Source organism: Moschus berezovskii, chromosome 6, assembly GCF_049115385.1.
Source record: "Moschus berezovskii isolate FMDL1 chromosome 6, NW_MosBer_1.0, whole genome shotgun sequence".
In the NCBI taxonomy this organism is placed as follows: domain Eukaryota; kingdom Metazoa; phylum Chordata; class Mammalia; order Artiodactyla; family Moschidae; genus Moschus; species Moschus berezovskii.
Window position 1 is genome coordinate 49,962,137 of NC_142465.1, and position 21,195 is coordinate 49,983,331.

At 40.8% G+C, this 21,195-nt stretch overlaps 1 protein-coding gene across 13 annotated transcripts in view; it reads right to left on the reverse strand.

Moving 5' to 3' along the window:
* LOC148777610 (uncharacterized) overlaps window positions 1-21,195 on the reverse strand; it is a 131,270-nt gene that overhangs the window by 66,298 nt on the left and 43,777 nt on the right. For 5 of the 13 annotated variants that reach the window (XR_016037600.1, XR_016037599.1, XM_088837018.1 and 2 more), the window contains one exon: window positions 5,826-5,972. The exons of the other annotated variants lie outside the window; for them this stretch is intronic. Coding sequence is in view for 3 of the 5 variants with exons in the window: in XM_088837018.1 (XP_088693144.1) it covers window positions 5,826-5,972 (147 nt within the window). In the remaining 2 variants the exon portion in view is untranslated. The remainder of the gene's footprint in view (window positions 1-5,825; window positions 5,973-21,195) is intronic. 13 annotated transcript variants of the gene reach the window in all.

The following is a 21,195-nucleotide window of genomic DNA, read 5'->3' on the forward strand; positions in this document are numbered from 1 at the left end:
GTGAGTGACACAGGAGATGTGTCCATTCCTCTGACCTTGGTGCTGTGCATGGTAAAGGTGGGATGCGGAGGGAGGGGTCAGTCAGGCACCAAGGCTTCCAGCTTCTGAGCTGTGGAAGAGCAACAGAACTGCCAACAGAAATGGCAATGTGGGGAAAGAAGACAAGCATTCCAGAAAAAGAAGAGTGGAGTAATGAAATGTTGGATCAAGTAAAATCAGGGCGAAATCCTTACTCTCGAGTAGGAAGACCAAATAATATTTTGTCTGAGACTTTTCTGAGAGTCAAAGTGGGCACTATTAATTAAGCTGGAATGACAGACATAAATGGGACTGTCCCAGCAAAGGGGTCAAGTGATCACCCTGGATTAAAGGAACTGGAGAGTTGATGAGAGATCCTGTCTAGAGATTTGGGTGTTTCTCTTGAAGAGGGACACAGGAGAAGCCATGAGGATGGGTATCTCATCAGCAGATTGAGGAAAGAGGGGACTGTCAAGACCAGCTTCTGGACCCTCCCACAGACGAAAGTAAGAGGAGAAGGAGGAGTCTGCGAAAAACCCAGCAGAACCAGAAGGGAGATGAGGTACAGAGGTCAGAAGGGCGGTGGACAGGAAGGAGGGGCAGTGGGTGGAGGCCACATTTTGCAGGGCAACTTAAAAGTAGGTCAGCTAGACCTTGGCAACAAAACAAGATTAGAGAATCACTTGCCTTTTGATTTTTATTTTGTAATTGTCATCTGTGTCTACAAAGTGCTAAAAGGCATTTAATTAAAATAGATTAAAATTAATTTTGATTTGAGGGCTTTTTTTTTTTTTTTCTTTTTTTGCTGCTGCTGCCCTCATTATATTTTGAAACGCTTTGGGGTGCTTTCAAAGACTGGATGAGGGTCTGGTGCCCCAGCCTGAAGTTTTCTTATGCCTCTGCATGACCTGAGTCACTAAAAGATCCTATATTTAGAGTGTCATTGACACAGATAAAATCTGGGTCCCAGGTGGAAGATACAAAAGCAAAAGGGGATACTTTCATGATTTCTTTGGGGTCAGGAAGATTGAAAATTGAGTTTCTGAAATCTGGTATTACTTGGTAAACTAGAAATTTACCTTAAATTTACTTTGATAGCTTAATTATCAGTTCAAGTAGATGTGTTCCTAACCTAGCCCCTTAACTTCAACGAAGGAAGGACATGACTGTGTCTTTGTGTATGTGTGCGGGGGAGGGGCAGCCAGTCAACAAACAAAACCTTAGTTCAAAACATTGAAATGATAGCAATGACAAAAATGCTGGTGAAGTATACCTAACAATAAAGTTGTTTATCAGCTGGTTGTTTGTAATGTAACGTAATGGTTAAGAAGTGAGAGCTGGGTCACTAACTACAACAATTTTGTCTACCCAATCACAGTCCACCTGACATAAGCCACAAGGGGTCTTCTCCAGGTAGAAAGTATATGTGAATAGCACATGGTTTATTTTTAATATTTTTAATTATAATTTTTATTTAAATTTTTTTGTTCTTAGGTATAATTTCATTTATCAATTAACATTAATTTTTATTGGAGTATAATCGCTTTACTGACACATGGTTTAGAGTTCTCAGTTTATCTGACAGTAAAGGCACATGACCAGGACCCTGGAAACAGAATCTATTCCGTGCATTCTCTGAAAGGAAGTCTTAATAACCATGTCTGGTAGCAGCATTAGGCAGAGGATACAGAGCAAGCTTTCCCCATAGTTTCTTTTAATCACAGCAAAAGTGTGACTGGGCTGAAATCACAGTGGCATGTAACTCCTGGAAACCAAAAGGAATAAAATCTCACAGGAATTCAAAGGGAACAAAATCATTAACATTGAGCCAAAACCTGCTGGCATGCATCACAGAAATAAAATAGATATAGAGGGCTCCTCTGAGAAGAGAAAACGCATGACTTCAGGCTACTTCTGCACAAGATGCTAACATCAATACCTCGAACTGGTTTCACAGAAGCAGTCTATCTGAAGCTGGCTGTCAGGCCAGATCTGATGAATGTTTGCAGCCAAGGCTGACCTTGAGCAGAATGAAGGAGAAGGGCTTGGTTTTAGCACACCCACCCAGCCTTGGCCCTTCTCAACCCTACCTTTAATAATAAGTCCCCTTAAAGAGCTTCGTGGAAGGCTTTATATTTAAAATGACAACTTCCCAGAGGCATATGGTATAGCATTTCCACGTTCAATACTCCCTTTTCCCTTTCCTCATCTTCTTCCCTCCTCCTCTCCTGTTTTTCCCATCTGTTTTATTTTCATGGTTTTACTTTTTTGTTCTCTTTTATCATTCTTTTCCTTTCCTGTGATAAGAAACTGGAGGAGAGAAAGAGAAGGAGAGAAGGAGAGAAAACAGGGAAGGCTGTAAACCTGTAGTGTTTGTTGATCCCAGGGGTTTCTTGTATTGCTGCTGCTGCTGCTAAGTCGCTTCAGTCGTGTCCGACTCTGTGTGATCCCATAGATGGCAGCCTACCAGGCTCCGCCATCCCTGGGATTCTCCAGGCAAGAACACTGGAGTGGGTTGCCATTTCCTTCTCCAATGCGTGAAAGTGAAAAGTGAAAGTGAAGTTGCTCAGTCGTGTCTGACTCTTAGGGACCCCATGGACTGCAGCCCACCAGGCTCCTCCACCCATGGGATTCTCCAGGCAAGAGTACTGGAGTGGGGTGCCATCGCCTTCTCCGTCCTGCATTGCTGGAGTTTGTTTTTTCTCACAGTGTTTGCTGTTGGCAGGATTAAATGTGAAGTACTTAGCCCAGTACCTATAGTGCAGTGAAGGTCTTAATAAACATTAGTTGTTACTTAACAGCTTGCCCTTGGAATAATATCTTTATATCTAGGGCATTCCATTTGAGTGGGGCTTTTTTTCAGCTCTCTTAAAAAGTTCCATTTTCTGAAACTCTTTCAGGGTAATTGATGTATGTGTGTTCATGCATGTGCGCGCACACACACACACACAGACATACACACACATTTCCCCTCTTTTAAAGAAGGATCACAATGCAGAGGAAAGCCTTCACCTTGGCCTAGTGAAAGATTTTTGAAAGTTTTTGATTGCCATGACTGTCAACTCCACATACATACATCCACATAAAAGAAAAAAACAAATTTTCAATAAGCAATACTTGTCTTCACTGTTTGCACTACTGTGTTTTGCTCTGGTCCGTTCTCTTTCATCAGAAAAACATGGATTATTACAAACTAAATTAATTTCATAAAGGGTCTATAACGGGTATCACCTGGAGTCTTGGAAATCGCGGTCTAATAGATATATAATACTTTGCTGCATCCCACTGACTTTGTCCTCACTCTGAGCCCACTACCCTTACCCTGATGCCTCAGACTCATCAGTCTCAATTCTTCCATTTCCTCCTTTTTGTCTTCCAAGTTAAGAAACACCAAATCAGAAATGCCTTTTCTTTCTTTTTCTAGTCTTTCCTTCCTATATCTCCCTTTCTTTCCCTCTCACACCTCTTCTACTCCCTAGCAAAATATGATCATTTTTAGTTGCTGTTTTCTGAATAATAATGAAAAAAATAACAACAATGAAAATGCTAGCAGCAATCATAATACAATGACAGCTAACAGTCAATTCATGGCTGCTTTGTGTTAGACATTCATCTAAGCGTATTACAAGTTTTAGCTGATTTAATACTCATAACCACTCTCTCTGTAGCTGACTATCCTGTAATTACTCTGAAGGAAGGTTTACATGCTCTTTTCTTTCAACGTCTAGTCAGAACAAGGAGAGTCTAGGCTAAATACTTAATCAAATAGAAATGCTGATAATATTATGGAACAAACCATTTGTTTTCGTAAACCCTGATCTGGAAACAGTAGCTAAAGATCATGACCACAAGCTGAGAATCAGGAAGCCTGAGGCTTAGTGTGTTGCTATGCTTAGGCTAAAATTCTTCTTGATATATTGCAAACTTTTGAAGGAAACCATATTATAAAACTTTAGTCTCATGTAAACATCTACCCAGAGCAAGTTCCTGTACCATTTGTTGTTTGATGGTGGTTTTAATGTCATTTAGTAATTTTTAGTAATTATTTATTAACTCTCTCTTTAGTAATTAATTTTTAAAAATTTAACATGTGACAATTTTTCTCTGATTATAAAAGCAATAGCATGTTCACTATTATGGTTCTAGAACATGCAAACTAAAAATAAAAATAAAAAATTACCTCAAGTCCCATCACTCAGCAGCTCTTCACATTTTGGTGTAGTATGTGTTAGGCTTTGAGACAAGTTTTGTTTGGCCTACACGTTATTTTAAAATGTTTTTCATATAAAAACCTAGACTAGGTTCTCTTGATGCTGAAAATATCATCAATATCTGACAACACTGGGGCCACATTCCTGCAGGGCAGCAGATGATGGGAACTGAGAGCAGCTGCCTTTGGGGCAGGGTCAGTTCAGTTCAGTTCAGTTCAGTCGCTCAGTCGTGTCCGACTCTCCGCGACCCCATGAATCACAGCACGCCAGGCCTCCCTGTCCATCACCAACTCCCGGAGTACACTCAAACTCATGTCCACAGAGTCGGTGATGCCATCCAGCCATCTCATTCTCCGTCGTCCCCTTCTCCTCCCGCCCCCAACCTTTCCCAGCATCAGAGTCTTTTCCAGTGAGTCAACTCGTCGCATGAGGTGGCCAAAGTATTGGAGTTTCAGCTTTAGCATCAGTCCCTCCAATGAACATCCAGGATTGATCTCCTTTAGAATGGACTGGTTGGATCTCCTTGCAGTATAAGGGACTCTCAAGAGTCTTCTCCAACACCACAGTTCAAAAGCATCGATTCTTCGGCGATCAGCCTTCTTCACAGTCCAACTCTCACATCCATACATGACCACGGGAAAAACCATTGCCTTGACTAGATGGACCTTGGTTGGCAAAGTAATGTCTCTGCTTTTTAATATACTATCAAGGTTGGTCATAACTTTCCTTCCAAGGAGCAAGCGTCTTTTAATTTCATGGCTGCAATCAGCATCTGCAGTGATTTTGGAGCCCAAAAAAACAAAGTCTGACACTGTTTCCACTGTTTTTCCATCTATTTCCCATGAAGTGATGGGACCAGATGCCATGATCTTTGTTTTCTGAATGTTGAGCTTCAAACCAACCTTTTCACTCTCCTCTTTCACTTTCATCAAGAGGCTTTTGAGTTCCTCTTCACTTTCTGCCATAAGGGTAGTGTCATCTGCATATCTGAGGTTATTGATATTTCTCCCAGCAATCTTGATTCCAGCTTGTGCTTCTTCCAGCCCAGCGCTCCTCATGATGTACTCTGCATATAAGTTAAATAAGCAAGGTGACAATATACAACCTTGACGTACACCTTTTCCTATTTGGAACCAGTCTGTTGTTCCATGTCCAGTTCTAACTGTTGCTTCCTGACCTGCATACAGGTTTCTCAAGAGGCAGGTCAGGTGGTCTGGGATTCCCATCTCTTTCAGAATGTTCCACAGTTTATTGTGATCCACACAGTCAAAGGCTTTGGCATAGTCAATGAAGCAGAAATAGATGTTTTTCTGAAACTCTCTTGCTTTCTCCATGATCCAGCGGATGTTGGCAATTTGATCTCTGGTGCCTCTGCCTTTTCTAAAACCTGCTTGAACATCTGGGAGTTCACGGTTTACATATTGCTGAAGCCTGGCTTGGAGAATTTTGAGCATGGCAGGGTAGGGCCCACATATTTCATCCATCCTAGTCCCTACCACTCCTATTTTTCTTACACTCAGCTTTGTTCACTTGCTATTCTCAAGACCTGGGAGGGCATTTGCGTTTTCTCTCTTCTCATTTAAAAATAATGCTTACCCAATATTTCAGGTCCAGAGCTGTAATTTTTGTGGTGGTGGCCATGGTAACAAAGTGATGGGTAGGAGGGAGTGGCCTCTTCTTGCTGGAGAAGGTCAGAGAGCAGAGGTCTTCATGTTCTGACTTCTGCTTTGTCTCCTGGTGTATCTGAAATTTAAACAAGTACTACATCTAGAGGACTCATTTCCTTAAACACTTCCCAAATCTATTATGCATATTATTTATGTAACTAGCCATACTCCTATGAACTAATAAGAGTGACTTTTTTTTATGCTAAGAAACTACTTCCTCCTTCTGTGCTTTCACCCACCGCTTAACAGTAAAGAGAGCCCGGCGAGACCCAGGTCACTTCTCCTTAAACCCTTGGTTTCTCTTTCGGCCTAGGTCTTGGCAGTTGACCCAGGCACAATGATATTATAAACATTTCTCCATGTCATTAAAATTATTTATGAAAATTAATTCTAGTGGCTGAACAATGTTCACATATACAGACATATCCCATTTTCTTGCCCTTCCTTGGTTTTATTTTCTATACTTTTGGCTGTGATGGGTCTTCGTTGCTGCGTGAGGGCTTTCTCTAGTTGCAGCTAGAGGGGGCTAAGGGGGCCATTCTTTGTTGTGGTGTGCAGGCTTTTCCTGGCAGCAGCTTCTCTTGTTGCCAAGCACAGGCTTTAGGTGCCCAGGCTCAGTAGTTGCAGCTTTTGGGCTCTAGAGTGCAGCCTCAGTAATTGTGAATCATGGGCTTAGTTTCTCCGTTATTGTTCAGTCGCTCAGTTGTGTCTGACTCTTTGCGACTCCATGGACTGCAGCATGCCTGGCTTCCCTGTCGTTCACCATCTCTCAGAGCTTGCTCAGACTCATGTCCGTTGAATCAGTGATGCCATCCAACCATTTCATGCTCTGTTGTTCCCTTCTCCTCCTGCCTTCAATCTGTCCCAGCATCAGGGTCTTTTCCAATGAGTTGGCTCTTTGCATCAGGTGGCCATAGTATTGGAGCATCAATTTCAGCTACAGCATCAGTCCTTCCAATGAATATTCAGGACTGATTTCCTTTAGGATGGACTGGATGGATCTCCTTGCAGTCCAAGGGACTCTCAGGAGTCTTCTCCAAGACCACAGTTCAAAAGCATCAGTTCTTTGGCACTTAGGTTTCTTATGGTCCAACTCTCACATCCATATATGACTACTGGAAAAACCATAGCTTTGACTAGATGGACCTTTGTTGGCAAAGTAATGTCTATGCTTTTTAATATGCTGTCTAGGTTTGTCACAGTTTTTCTTCCAGGAAGCAAGTGTCTTTTAATTTCATGGCTGCAGTCACCATCTGCAGTGATTTTGCAGCCCAAGAAGATAAAGTCTGTCACTGTTTCCATTGTTTCCCCATGAATTTGCCATGAAGTAGTGGGACTGGATGCCATGATCTTTCTGAATCTTGACTCAAGGCAACTTTTCCACTTTCCTCTTTCACCTTCATCAACAGGCTCTTTAGCTCTTCTTCGCTTTCTGCCATAAGGGTAGTTGCTCCAAGGCATATGGAATCTTCCCAAACCAGGGATCGAAACTGTGTCTCCTGCACTGCCAGGTGGGTTCTTATCCACTGTACCACAGGGAAGTCCCTGACCTTCCTAATGGGTCAAATTTCAGTATCAGGCAGGTCCAGTGAGAAGACATGTTCAGTAGGAGGAAGAGAGGAGACAAGAGGTGGTACGGATAGGATACCAACAAATAATGAGATTCTAGAACTCTTTTTGGGCTCCAAAATCACTGCAGATGCTGATTGCAGCCATGAAATTAAAAGACGCTTACTCCTTGGAAGGAAAGTTATGACCAACCTAGATAGTATATTAAAAAGCAGAGACATTACTTTGCCAACCAAGGTCTGTCTAGTCAAGGCTATGGTTTTTCCCATGGTCATGTATGGATGTGAGAGTTGGACTGTGAAGAAAGCTGATTGCCGAAGAATTGATGCTTTTGAATTGTGGTGCTGGAGAAGAATCTTGAGAGTCCCTTGTACTGCAAGGAGATCCAACCAGTCCATTCTAAAGGAGATCAATCCTGGGTGTTCATTGGAAGGACTGATGCTAAAGCTGAAACTGCAATACTTTGGCCACCTCATGCGACGAGTTGACTCACTGGAAAAGATTCTGATGCTGGGAAAGGTTGGGGGCGGGAGTAGACGGGGACGACAGAGAATGAGATGGCTGGATGGCATCACCGACTCTGTGGACATGAGTTTGAGTGAACTCCGGGAGTTGGTGATGGACAGGGAGGCCTGGCGTGCTGTGATTCATGGGGTCGCAGAGAGTCGGACACAACTGAGCAACTGAACTGGAACTGGAACTAGAACTGGTTACTTTAAGACAGAGAAATTTCAGATGAGAAAAGAGTCCAAAAATGTAGAGTTCCAAAATCCACAGGGTAGATGACAAATGGGGCCAAGACACCCTGCCATAAACCTGCAAGGAGGTCAGGGAGCAGATGACCAAGGAGTGAAGAAGCCAGTGGATGGGAAAGTGAACCCACAGTAACCTCTAAGCAGATTCAGTCATAATTTTCATTTTTTATTTTGTTTAGTTTTTCTTTTTTTAGTGAGATCCCCATTCCTTCTAGGTCAATTTCAGAGAGCTGATGCAGGGTGTATAATAATTTATCCATTCCTCTAAAGTTGAACTTTTAGGTGTTTCCAATTTTCTACTTCTATAAATAATGTGATGAAATCTCAGTGCATAAGATTGCATGTTTTGGGTTATCACTTCAGGATAGGTTTGTGAAAATGAAAGTACTCATTCTGCGATATATCAACAAAATGTTTCCAAAACGACTGCATTTATTCTCCCATGAACAGTGTTTTTATGTTCTTTTTTGGCCCCTTTAAATAAACTTGGCCCACCCACATAAATCTTTGAATGAAAAGTGGCCACTGCTATCTGTACTCCATATCTGGAATTTCTCTAAGCCACTGGCTTTCAGATCTTTTTGACCATGACTCACAGTGAGAAGTAAAATTTACAAAGTGACTTAACATATATATGCGTATAACTGAAACAAAAGTTTCACAGAACAGTCTCTTGCCCTTCTTCTATGTGATGTAAGGTAAGTCCATTCTCTTCTAGTTTAATTTCTAAAATAAGCTCATCATGACCCATTAAATTGATGTAATAACTCACCAATGGGTCATTACTCTGAATTTGAAAAACATCACTCTGGGACAACTTCTGTTTTACAACTTGACTTCTTAGGACTTCAACTTCTCTCTTTTCTCTACTCGTTTAAGCCCCAGGATTCCATTCTTCAATGGTCCTTTTAAATTGATAACTTGTTTTGGCTCTCTCACTTCCTTCAACCTGTGAAAATGTCATCTCCTTAGAGGGACATCTCCTGTGGCATCTCAAATAGAATTCTGGTCATTCTCTGTTCCCCCTACCTTGCTTTAACTCTTCTTTTTAGTTTTCACTGAAGGTCTGACTATACCTTGTTTGGAAACATAGAATATAAATGCAGGAAGAGATTTACAGGCCAGATCTGATTCAACCCCCAAATTTTATAAGGAGAAGAGGTAGCCTCAGAGAGGTAAGTAAATATTCCATGGCAACCTAGCTTATTTATTCAAAGCTGAACTAGAAATCAGATTCTTGTTAGCTCCTTACTGGTTTATGGTACTGTCCTAATCCATGCTGTGGTCCTTAGGATGACGTTTGGGGGTGTGTGATTTTTGTTTCATAATAAACTCTTGGGTGCATTGTGTTAGACTGCATTGCAATCTAATGTGCATTGCATTAGACTCAGTAGTAAATAGGTAGTGTGAAAATGTTCTGATGTTTCTCACTGGAAGCATAAATTATTTAGTCCAATGGTCTTTATTCTCCTCAAATTTTAAGCATCCACTTCCTTACTCCTTGGTCATCTACTGCCCTGACCTCTTTTCAGGTTTCATTTTACAAATAAACATCAAAGGAAGCACAGCCTCTATTAACCTAGACTGCAACATCAAAGGAAAAATGTTAAGTACAGAAATGCAGAGGACTAACTAGGTTGGTAGCCAGAAATTTCATATGGCCTAAGACTTGAGTTTAAGGCTCCAACAAGGCACAGACTTTAATGACAAATGGAATCAGTAGAAGATGAAGGCTTGTGTCATGGGATTGGACAAAGAAAAGAGGGATTCTCCAGGCAAGAATAATGGAGTGGGTTGCCATGCCCTTCTTCAAAGTACATTCATATTGTGCAACTATTGCCACCACCCATCTCCACAGTTTGTTTCATCTTACAAAACTGAGACTCTGTACCTATTAAATAATAACTTCTCATCCCCTTCTCCCCCCAGCTCCTGCAACCACCATTTTACTTTCTGTCTCTATGATATTAACTTCTTTAAGTACCTCACATAATCAGAATCATATACTAGTTGTCTTTTTGTGACTGGTTTATTTAGCATAATATTCTCAAGTTTCATCCATGTTGTAATGTGTCATAATTTCCTTCTTTTTAAGACTGAATAAAATTCCCTTATATGTGTATACCACATTTTGCTATCCATCCATCCATAGACATTTGTGTTGCTTCCATGTTTTAGCTATTGTAAATAATGCCTCTATGAACATGGGTGCACACATATCTGAAACCCTGGTTTCAATTCTTTTAAGTATATACCCAGAATGGAACTGCTAGGTCATAGGATAATTCTATTCTTAATTTTTTGAAGAACTGCCATATTGTTTTCCACAACACGGTACCATTTTACATTCCCATCAACAGGGCACAGGAGTTCCAGTATTGGAATAGTTGGTGTTATTCCAGTAGCACCGACACTTCCTATTTTCTGTGTTTGTGATAGTAGCCATTTTAATGGCTGTGAGGTAGTGGCTGTTAATTAGTTTTAATGCAAATACTGGGGGTAAGAAATTTCCCAAGGTCATATAGCTTGTAAGTAGCAGAGTTGGGATTCAAATCCATGTCCAGATATCTTTTAGTATGTTTGTCTGCCCTTCCCCTTTTCCTCAGCTGTAATACTACTGTTAGACATCTAATGGTACTCAATAGAGCTAAATTTTTTCTTTTAAAAAACTATCAGCTATTAGGAAGACAGACAAAAAAATAATTTTCAGTCAATATCATAGAAAGCATGGACCTAACCTATCTAAAGGTTAGTTTCAAGCATGTACCTGAACTATCTAAAGGCATGTACCTGAACTAACTAAACTCTCAAAAGGTTTATGGAGTTAACGTGCCTCATGACCATGGAGTTTAGTCAGCTCAGGTTTCCCATCTTATAGACAAGAAAACGGAGGCCAGTGGATTTCTTTGTTGTCAAGTATTACTGAAATTACTATTTGCCAATAATGAGGTTAAGAGCTAAACCAATTGAGTTTAGTCACAAGACAGGTGGGACTGTGTAAATTTATATAATTCAATTAAAATCAGAGAGCTGAAAGGGACCTCCAGGTCTCTTACAATAATGTATCCATCTGCCTCTATCACAGAGAGTTTAAAGAAGGTGTCTTTTTCTTCACAGCCTACTATGAAGGCAATTCAGTCACTTCCTTTATGAGCCATCAGAACATTTTTCACACCTCTCAATCTAATGACATTTTTACATGTAAATGTGGAACATTTTATATGTCTATTTAAAAACTAATAACTTCTCCTTGAAGGTGTTTAAGACTGTTGTCTGAAAATTAGAAGCAGCCTTAAAAGTAAATTGAAGCGTTACCAGGCAATTGAAAGGATCGTAATAAGTAATATTGAGTATATTTTCACAATTAGAAATAACCTAAGCCCTAGGTTTCAAAAATAAATAATTAGGGTGAAAGATGGTCATCCAAAGATGGTCATGTAGGTTTTCTACAATCTGGGAAGAAAATACAGTGCTAATTTGTTAGACTCATTTTTGGATGCTCCAGAACTCAATGTAACAAATGTTTACTAAAAGCCTCTTACATGTCAGCTACCCAGTAAGGAGCTTTGAGAATAGCAGTTCAGTTCAGTCACTCATTCGTGTCCAACTCTTTGTGACCCCATGGACTGCAGCATGCCAGGCCTCCCTGTCCATCAATAACTCCCAGAATTTACTCAAACTCATGTCCATTGAGTCGGTAATGCCATCCAACCATCTCATCCTCTGTCATCCCCTTCTCTTCCTGCCTTCAATCTTTCCCAGCATCAGGGACTTTCCCAAAGAGTCAGTTCTTTGCATCATGTGGTCAAAGTGTTGGAGTTTCAGCTTTAACATCAGTCCTTCCAATGAATATTCAGGACTGATTTCCTTTCGGATGGACTGGTTGGATCTCCTTGCAGTCCAAGGACTGTCAAGAGTCTCCTCCAACACCACAGTTCAAAAGCATCAATTCTTCGGCGCTCAGCTTTCTTTATAGTCCAACTCTCACATCCATACATGACTACTGGAAAAACCGTAGCTTTGACTAGACTGACCTTTGTTGTCAAAGTAATGTCTCTGCTTTTTATTATGCTGTCTAGGTTGGTCTCCTCTTTTGCTTTCATCAACAGGCTCTTTAGTACTTCTTTGCTTTCTGCTGTAAGGGTGGTGTCATCTGCATATCAGAGGTTATTGATATTTCTCCCAGCAATCTTGATTGCAGCTTTTGCTTTATCCAACCCAGTGTTTCTCATGATGTATTCTGCACATAAGTTAAATAAGCAGGGTGACAATATACAGCCTTGACGTACTCCTCTCCCTATTTGGAACCAGTCTGTTGTTCCATGTCCAGTTCTAACTGTTGCTTCTTGATCTGCATACAGATTTCTCAAGAGGCAGGTCAGGTGGTCTGGTATTCCCATCTCTTTCAAAATTTTCCACAGTTTGTTGTGGTCCACACAGTCAAAGGCTTTGGCATAGTCAATAAAGCAGAAATAGATGTTTTTCTGAAACTCTCTTGCTTTTCCAATGATCCCGTGTATGTTTGCAATTTGATTTCTGGTTCCTCTACCTTTTCTAAATCCAGCTCGAACATCTGGAAGTTTATGGTTCATATGCTATTGAAGCCTGGCTTGGAGAATTTTGAGCATTAATTTACTAGTGTGTGAGATGAGTGCAATTGTGTGGTAGTTTGAGCATTCTTTGGCATTGTCCCTCTTTGGGATTGGAATGAAAACTGATCTTTTCCAGTCCTGTGGCCACTGCTGAGTTTTCCAAGTTTGCTGGCATATTGAGTGCAACACTTTCACATCATCATCTGTTAGGATTTGAAATAGCTCAACTGGAATTCCATCACCTCCATGAGCTTTGTTCATAGTGAGGTTTCCTAAGGCCCACTTGACTTCGCATTCCAGGATGTCTGGCTCTATGTGAATGATCATACAATCATGATTATATTGGTCATGAAGATCTTTTTTGTATAGTTCTTCTGTGTATTCTTGCCACCTCTTCTTAATATCTTATGCTTCGTTAGGTCCATACCATTTCTGTCCTTTATTGTGTCCATCTTTGTCCCCAAGGGTCGGACATGACTGAGCGACTTCACTTTCCTTTGCATGAAATGTTCCCTTGGTAATTTTCTTGAAGAGATCTCTGGTCTTTCCCATTCTATTGTTTTCCTATATTTTTTTGCACTGTTCACTGAGGAAGGCTTTCTTATCTCTCCTTGCTATTCTTTGGGACTCTGCATTCAAAGAATATAATGACAACCAAATATAACCCCTGACTTCAAGGAGCTTGACAACCAGTTAGGAAGATAACAAAGCTACACAAGTACCTCTAAAAGATAAAGTGAAAAGTGGTATCAGGTTCACAGAAATGCACTGTAGATAGAATAAGGCTTGGCAGGGAACCAGAGAACTGCTTTTGAAGGATGAACAGGATTTCGACAGGCAGAAATAGGGGAAAGTTTATGTATCGAGGAAATACAGTGTGAACAGAGACCTACAGATGAACAGTGTCTCATACAAACCTGTTTCAAGTACTGCACATACTTTAAGACATGCACTCTCCTCTTTGGAATCTCCCCCTGTCATCTCTCTCTATTCAAATCCTAACAACTGAGGACTTACATAAAAATATTTAAAATGGTTGTATTAAGATGGTGAAAATATTGATAAATTTATTCTCTTTCTTTTCTTATTTTTTAGTTTTGCTTTTCTTTGGAAATGATATTATCTTATAGCTGCTGGTGTTGCTGTTAGTCAATATGTCATGTCCAACTCTGCAACCCCATGTAAATAACCTGCCAGGCTCCTCTGTCCATGGGATTCACCAGGCAAGAATACTGGAGTGGGTTGCCATTTCCTTCTCCAGGGGATCTTCCCAACCCAGGAACTGAACCTGGGTTTCCTCCATTGCAGGCAGATTCTTTACTGACTGAGCTACAAGGGAAGTCCCACTCATTCAGTGGTGGCTCTTATTTTGACAATCGTATATAAAGGAAAGGAAGTAAACATTTACCTTGTCTATTTAGGAGGAACTGTAGTTTTTTCCTGGTTGAGGAGAGAAAGACTTCCTTCCTAAAAAATGCTAGGTAATAAATATTTTAATTTGAACCCAATGAAATTATTGATATAAATCCATTTTTAATCTATAAAACTTCACCTGGTTCAATCAAATATGCAATAAAAGAGTTAGAAAAATCAACACTTTGCAACCCCAGTGAAATAACTGATTCAGATCAGAATCATCAAGAGATGTTGAAATGATTCTCTGAAAAGTTGTTGGGGCAAAAGCACATTCCCTTGGTGCCAAAGGCTCTCTGCTTAGATTACTTGCTTGTTGTTAAAGTGAAAACACACCTTTACGTCTGAGTGGTGAGATCTGGCTGTCATCACTTTAACTGGTGAAGTTTAGCTTTGCTAATGGCAAGACAAGATAGCACCGTGCTTCTCCGCTTCTGATATAATTTGAAATTCACAGCATGACCTATGAAGCATTCTAGCCAGAAAAAGTCTAAGTTATGTGCTGGTCATTCCCTATTTGCCCTTATAAATCCATTTGGTACCTCTCCATCCTGCTCTGTGCCCCCAGTGATGCCCTTCTGCACAATGAATCACTCAGGCTCAGGCTTCCTCACATTTTGGCTTCTAATTAGATGTGGCCAGTGGAGGCTCTGGCCCAAATTTGAAGGATAAGGGAGAGAGGTTTGGGGTGTTTATTTCTTATCACCTCACTCTTCACCTGGGTGCACTCTTGGTGTTGCTCTGTTCCTTTCACACCTGCATCTCCGGTTGGGGCCCCTCTTCTGAAGCCCTAGCTCCTGCTATGCTTCAGTAACACTGCTCCACCTCCAGGGTGGTAGTTCCTGCGTGCTTCCCCACCACCGTGTTCTCTAGCCTGTCCACACATCTGTAAACAGTCCCTTAAACAGTCCCTTCAGTTAAATTATTTGTGCCATCTGCTTCCAGTCAGGACTTGGACTGATTTGGCCAAGATCTGATCAGGCTTTCACTTCAACAAGACACCAAGACTAGAAAAACAAGTCAAACAACAATTTGAAATGATAATCAGGCAAATCCAAAATTTGGGACAGTTTATAAAAGAGCTGGTTTGGTGTCTTCAGAGGCCAATATTATTTTAAAAATGACAAAGACACTTCTAGATTAAAATAAACTAAGGAGACATAACTACCAAATATGAAATATGAACCTGGTTTGTAAAAACAGCTTTTGGTATTTGGGGAAAAAATCGGGGAATTTTTAATATCGACTGGATTTTAGATGATATTAAAGAACTATTATTAGTAATCTTAGATATGATAAAGCTATTGTGGGTTTTAGGCAAATATCCTTTTTAAGAGGAGTATGCTGAAGTATTTAGGGTAAAGTACAGCAAAATATTTATGTAGAAAATAATATGGCAGAATATTAATAGTTGTTAAATCTAACTGATGGGGATATGGTGTTTCTTGTTATTTCAACTTTTCTGTGTATTTCAAAATTTCATACAAAATAGTGAAAAACATTAATAAAGAAAACAAAATTTCTGCCACCTCCTCAAAAATGATTTCTCCCTTTCTCAAATGTCTGCTTTCTTTTTTCTTTTTATAGTGCTCATTCACTGTTTGTATGTAACTTGTAACCAGACTATCAGTTCTTTGAAGATGAAGACTGAGTTCTGTACTTGTTTTTATACCATATAGAGGCTTGTATGTGTCCGGGAGTTGGTGATGGACAGGGAGGCCTGGCGTGCTGTGATTCATGGGGTCGCAGAGTCAGACACGACTGAGCAACTGAACTGAACTGAACTGAGAGACTTGTATAAAAGTTTAATATATTTAAGCCTGACTGTTTATGACAAACATAGGCATATGTGGTCAGAAGATTTCTATTTCTGTTTTCATTAATGGAAGGGAAAAGGCACAAGAAGTTGGATAGGATGCAAAGAAGGGCAATTTAGACACTTTCTTGAAATTTTCAGAGAGCAGGCTTGAGATCCCTTCCTGTGGGCAATGAAAGTCACATGAAGACAGACAGCATAGAGCCTGAGTCTTTACAATATCAATGAAAAGTTCTGCAATCTTCAGAGGGACCAACTCAAAAAAAAAAAAAAAAGAAAGATTCAGGTGAGCAAACTTAAGAGTCTACTCAAGGTGGAGAGAAATCAGTATTAGGTTAAACCTGAACTGAGAAAAGTTAATTTTGAGTGATCTGCTTAACCAAATCTAGTTTTGTATTTAACTCAATTTAAATTGCATGTCAACACATAAAAACTAATGTTATTTTCTTCCTGGCTAACATTTAATTCTTTTGGAATGTGAATTTCTTTATAGAAAAAGCATTACTGAGTGGAAACACAGGACAATTTTTATTTATTTAACCGTGCTTCAAAGAAGCCAGGTGCTTGCCGAGAACCTAAGAAAAAATGGCCCCTCATTGATTTCTGTTGTCTTTTACTATTCTACAGAGGTAGGCTTGCAAACAGCTCAGCTTTTGTAACCTGTATGTCCCTTAAACCTACTGGAAACTCCACAGTGGGCCAAGGCAGAGATATAAGCTCTCAGTCAGCCGAGTAGACGGGCTGTGTGTATGCGTGTGTGTGTGACAAACCCTCTGTTTGCTCACCTAACTGCCGTCTCCCACCTTATTTCTAGCTAAGAGAACTCTGATTTTCAGCTCTCAGGCACTCAGGTTGTGTCATCATAACCCTGTTGATCTGCCAATCTTTGGTTGAAAAATGGGCACATGACACCGTCAGGCCAAGGAGATAGGAGTTGGGAAATATTCTGTAAGGTTTCTAGATGTTTCTTTACTTTTCAAAAAAGATGTTTTGAGAAGTAGACCCATTCTGTCTCTAGGTATTATTGTGTGATGATGTCATGCAGTCATAACCCACTCTCCAAAAAACAAAGAGCCCTGATTTGTGGCATTTTCCTATTTCCATTTCTGTGGTATGTATTCTCTCATAATGACTGATTTCAAGCTACCAATAGCTCAACAACTGACTGGCAAATTTAGTAACTGGCTCCTGGGAGCCTGAGGTTACTGACTCCAGCCCACCACTGATTGTTCAGAGCTGCCAGCCCACCACTGATTGTTCAGAGCTGATGTGCCCATATTGGGAAAGGGATAAACAACATAGTAGCAATGCCAGAGCAGAAAACTGAGAAACTATAGGTCCCCCGTGACAACTTGGGCCATGGAATTAGTCAAGCCTGGAATCTTCCCATTTCTGGGCTTCCTGTTACATGAGTTAATAAACATGCTTAAATAAAGTGGGTTAGTTGGTCTTTATATGTAATGAAACTGGGCTTGACCTGGCTGGTACAGATGTCCATGGGGTCCCATCTAGTGGAGGGAGGGAAGCACAGCAGGGGTAAAACTGAGCACTGGATCATGGAAACACTTATCCAATTGGTGGTCAGGAAGGGGAGTGGCAGAGGGTCATGGGGAGGGCTATTCAGGTTGAAACAGGATGCTGCCGGCTGCTGAGAGGAACAGGATGGTGGCTGAGGGCCAGCAAGGCTGTCAGTGTCCTTGCCAAAGAGGCTGAAGTTCAGGGCAATGCTCCAGCAAGAACAGGCACCGGAATGGGAGTCAGGAAGCCAGGCAGATGCCTAGGCCTTGGAAGGGCTTCCCTGCCTGATGCTGCACAGCCTTGTGCTTTAGGTGGTGAGGAAGGTGAAGCCTAGAGGAAGGGGAAAGCACGAGAGAAGACAGCAGTACACCTCCGGAGTTCTAGACTACATACTCATCGAGGAGTGGGGAAATGTCCAGCAAGGCAGAGTCAGAATTCACTCAGACACTGACCAGCTAAGATGTAAGATTGGGGTGTTCAGCAACTGCCACAGATCAGGCTGAGAAAGCAGAAGGAACCAGAATCTTCTCCAGAGCCTGTCTCAGCACATCTGCTTGGTGACATTAAAGAAATGCTGCTTACATTCCTTCCTAGACCTTGAAAAGGGGCATCGCTCATCCGCCTTCCCCACCCCCTACTGTCAGTCTCTGGGGTCCTGAAATGTTCATGACGGAGACTGATGTTTGGCCTTCTGCAAAGAATTCCATCCTCCACTGTGTGGGGAAATCTGATTGCCTGCCTGTGGCAGCTATACATTCATTCCTCTTATGAAATGCCTCTCACTCACACTTAATGTTTTCTGTTACTCCTTTACTCCATTTCTTTTCTTTCCCTGTCATCTGATAACCTATCCACAGACTCATTCTTCTTCAGCCCAGTCCCATTCATTGAGTAACAACCTAAGACGAACTTGCATAATTGAGTTGTATTGAGGAAGTAAGTTCAGAAAGATTGAAAACTGATGTGTCAACAACATTCTCTGGGGATTTTTAGAACATTACTTTCCTCTATGGTTTAGTTTGGATGCCAAAGGGCAGGAAATTGACTTCCTTTGCACACTGTTACTGTTGGAAGTCATGGTCAGAAACCTTAATTTTCCTCAGTGGGGTAAGTTCTGTATATCATCATTAGGGAATAATTAAGGATGGAGTCAAACAGGAGAGGAAACCTTCAACAGTAAAATTCTCTCATGTTCATACTCCTTTCTTATCTGTGTAGTGAAGTTTGGTTTGTTTCAGGAGTTGCTCCTCCCAATTAAATGAGATGCTTCAGAGTGAATAAAAGAAATGCTTTTCTGCAATGCAAACACATCATAAGCACAGTCAAAAGACAGTTATAAAGGGGGAAATATTTGGAGCTCATTTCACACACAATGGCTAATTTTCTTTATATCTAAAAAGTTCCCACAAATCAATAAGAAGAAGACCAATGGCCAACCCCCTCCAAAATGTGAAAACAGTCCCGTAGAAAAGGGGATACAAATCTTTAAAAAATATACTTAAAAACCAGTTTCATAGTAAGAGAACTAGAAATTAAATTTATACAAACACCCATTTTTTCATGAATTAGATTGGTAATGATAAAAAAAAATTATAAGCTGTATTGTTAAGAGTGTGAGAGGACAGGTGCTGGTGGGAGAATAAGTTGCTACAAACTTATGAAGGGTTATATAGAAATATCCTTCAAAATTATGAGTATCTAGATCAATCCTGGGTGTTCATTGGAAGGACTGATGCTAAAGCTGAAACTCCAATACTTTGGCCACCTCATGCGACAAGTTGACTCACTGGAAAAGACTCTGATGCTGGGAGGGATTGGGGGCAGGAGGAGAAGGGGACGACAGAGAATGAGATGGCTGGATGGCATCACTGACTCAGTGGACATGAGTTTGAGTGAACTCCGGAAGTTGGTGATGGACAGGGAGGCCTGGCGTGCTGTGATTCATGGGGTCACAAAGAGTCGGACACGACTGAGTGACTGAACTGAACTGAACTGATATGCTTTGATGGGCTTCCCAGGTGGCTCAGTAGTAAAGAATCCACCTGCAATGCAGGTGCCTCAGGAGACATGGGTTCAATCCCTGGGTATGGAAAATCCCCTGGAGGAGGAAATGGCAACCCATGCCACTATTCTTGCCAGGATCATCTCATGGACAGAGGAGCCTGGTGGGCTAGAGCCCATGGGATGTCAGACATGACCCAGTGACTGAGCACTTAGGCATATGCTTTGATGAATCAAAGCCAGTTCTAGAAATTTATCCTACAGATTTTTTCACAGATATAGGTAATGACAAGTTTCTAAGGGTTACATTGCAGTATTATTTGTAATAGGAAAAGACTGTAACAATCTAAATATCTATCACTAAGAGATTAATAAATTATGGCATATCCATATAATGGAATATGATGCAGTCATAAACAATATGGTACTCTTTATGTACACACATTGAAAGATCTCCAAGATATTTTAAGTGACAGAAAATTAAGGTGCAGAAAACTGGGTAACAGAAGAGGAAAAAAAAGAATACTTATACTAGATTTGCTTGATTGGAATAAAGCACGTCCAGGAGGATATCCAAGAAATTGATAATAATCAGTCCCTTAGTGGAGAAGAATTGGTGCCTGGGGCATAGGGTGGAAGAGAGGTGCTTTTTTTTTTACTTTGTATTTCTTTTGTTCTTTTAAAGAACGTGCTGCCAATTCAAATTAGAAAATAATACTTTTTAATAAGAGCAATGCTCTGACACAGACTAAATCTGTAATGATCTAAATTCACTCAGTCTGTACTAGATCCTCAATTTTTCCATTCAGTCTCTTTTTAAATTGACTTTAATGGCCATCCATCCTCCACCTATGCATTTCCCCTGCTCCTCTACATGTCATACCTTTTCTGTCTCTGCTTCTGACCTCAGTTTGTCTCTTGATTTCTCCTGAAGTTCTCAAGTAACAACCATTACAGGTGAGTATAACTATGTAGACCCTCTTTTTCTGTGTGCCAGACCTGGGGCAATTGCCTCAGTCCTTCCTTCAACACCTCTTCCCCTAGATAATGGGAAAGAACATACTGGTTGGGAGTTAAGGAGGAGGCAGCAACCTTTACAGGGAACCAGGCAACTGACAGAACTCTGGTTAGTAACCTATACCTATATATATGTTGCTGATGGTGGGCGATGTTATTTAAGAACTGGAATTGTAGAGAGGCATAACTATATACATGGAAGAGTCTACCTTATGGAATGTGCAGGAGTGAGAGTTGGAGATTTGGGTTCAAATTCTGGCTCTGCCACTTACTGGTTACGTGACTTTAAGCAGTTTTTCTCAGCCTTACTTTTCTCCTCTATAAAAAGGGTTCTATAATGGTTAATGTGGCTAAGACTGTAAGCAGTTCATCAAAATCCATTCTTATTTTCTTTTGTGGTAATAGTCATGTAGCTAGGCACATGGCTACTAACTTATTTCTAAGTCTGCCTTGCTGTCAGGTGTGGCCAAGGGATGAATCCCCTGCCAGAGCAATGTGAGCAGAAGTGCTGTGTGACACAACTGGCTCTGAAACATAAGATTCCTCCATGCTCTTTCCCCATTCTACAAGACTGAAACCACAGCACCCTAACCTTGACCACGGAGCTGAGGACGAGAC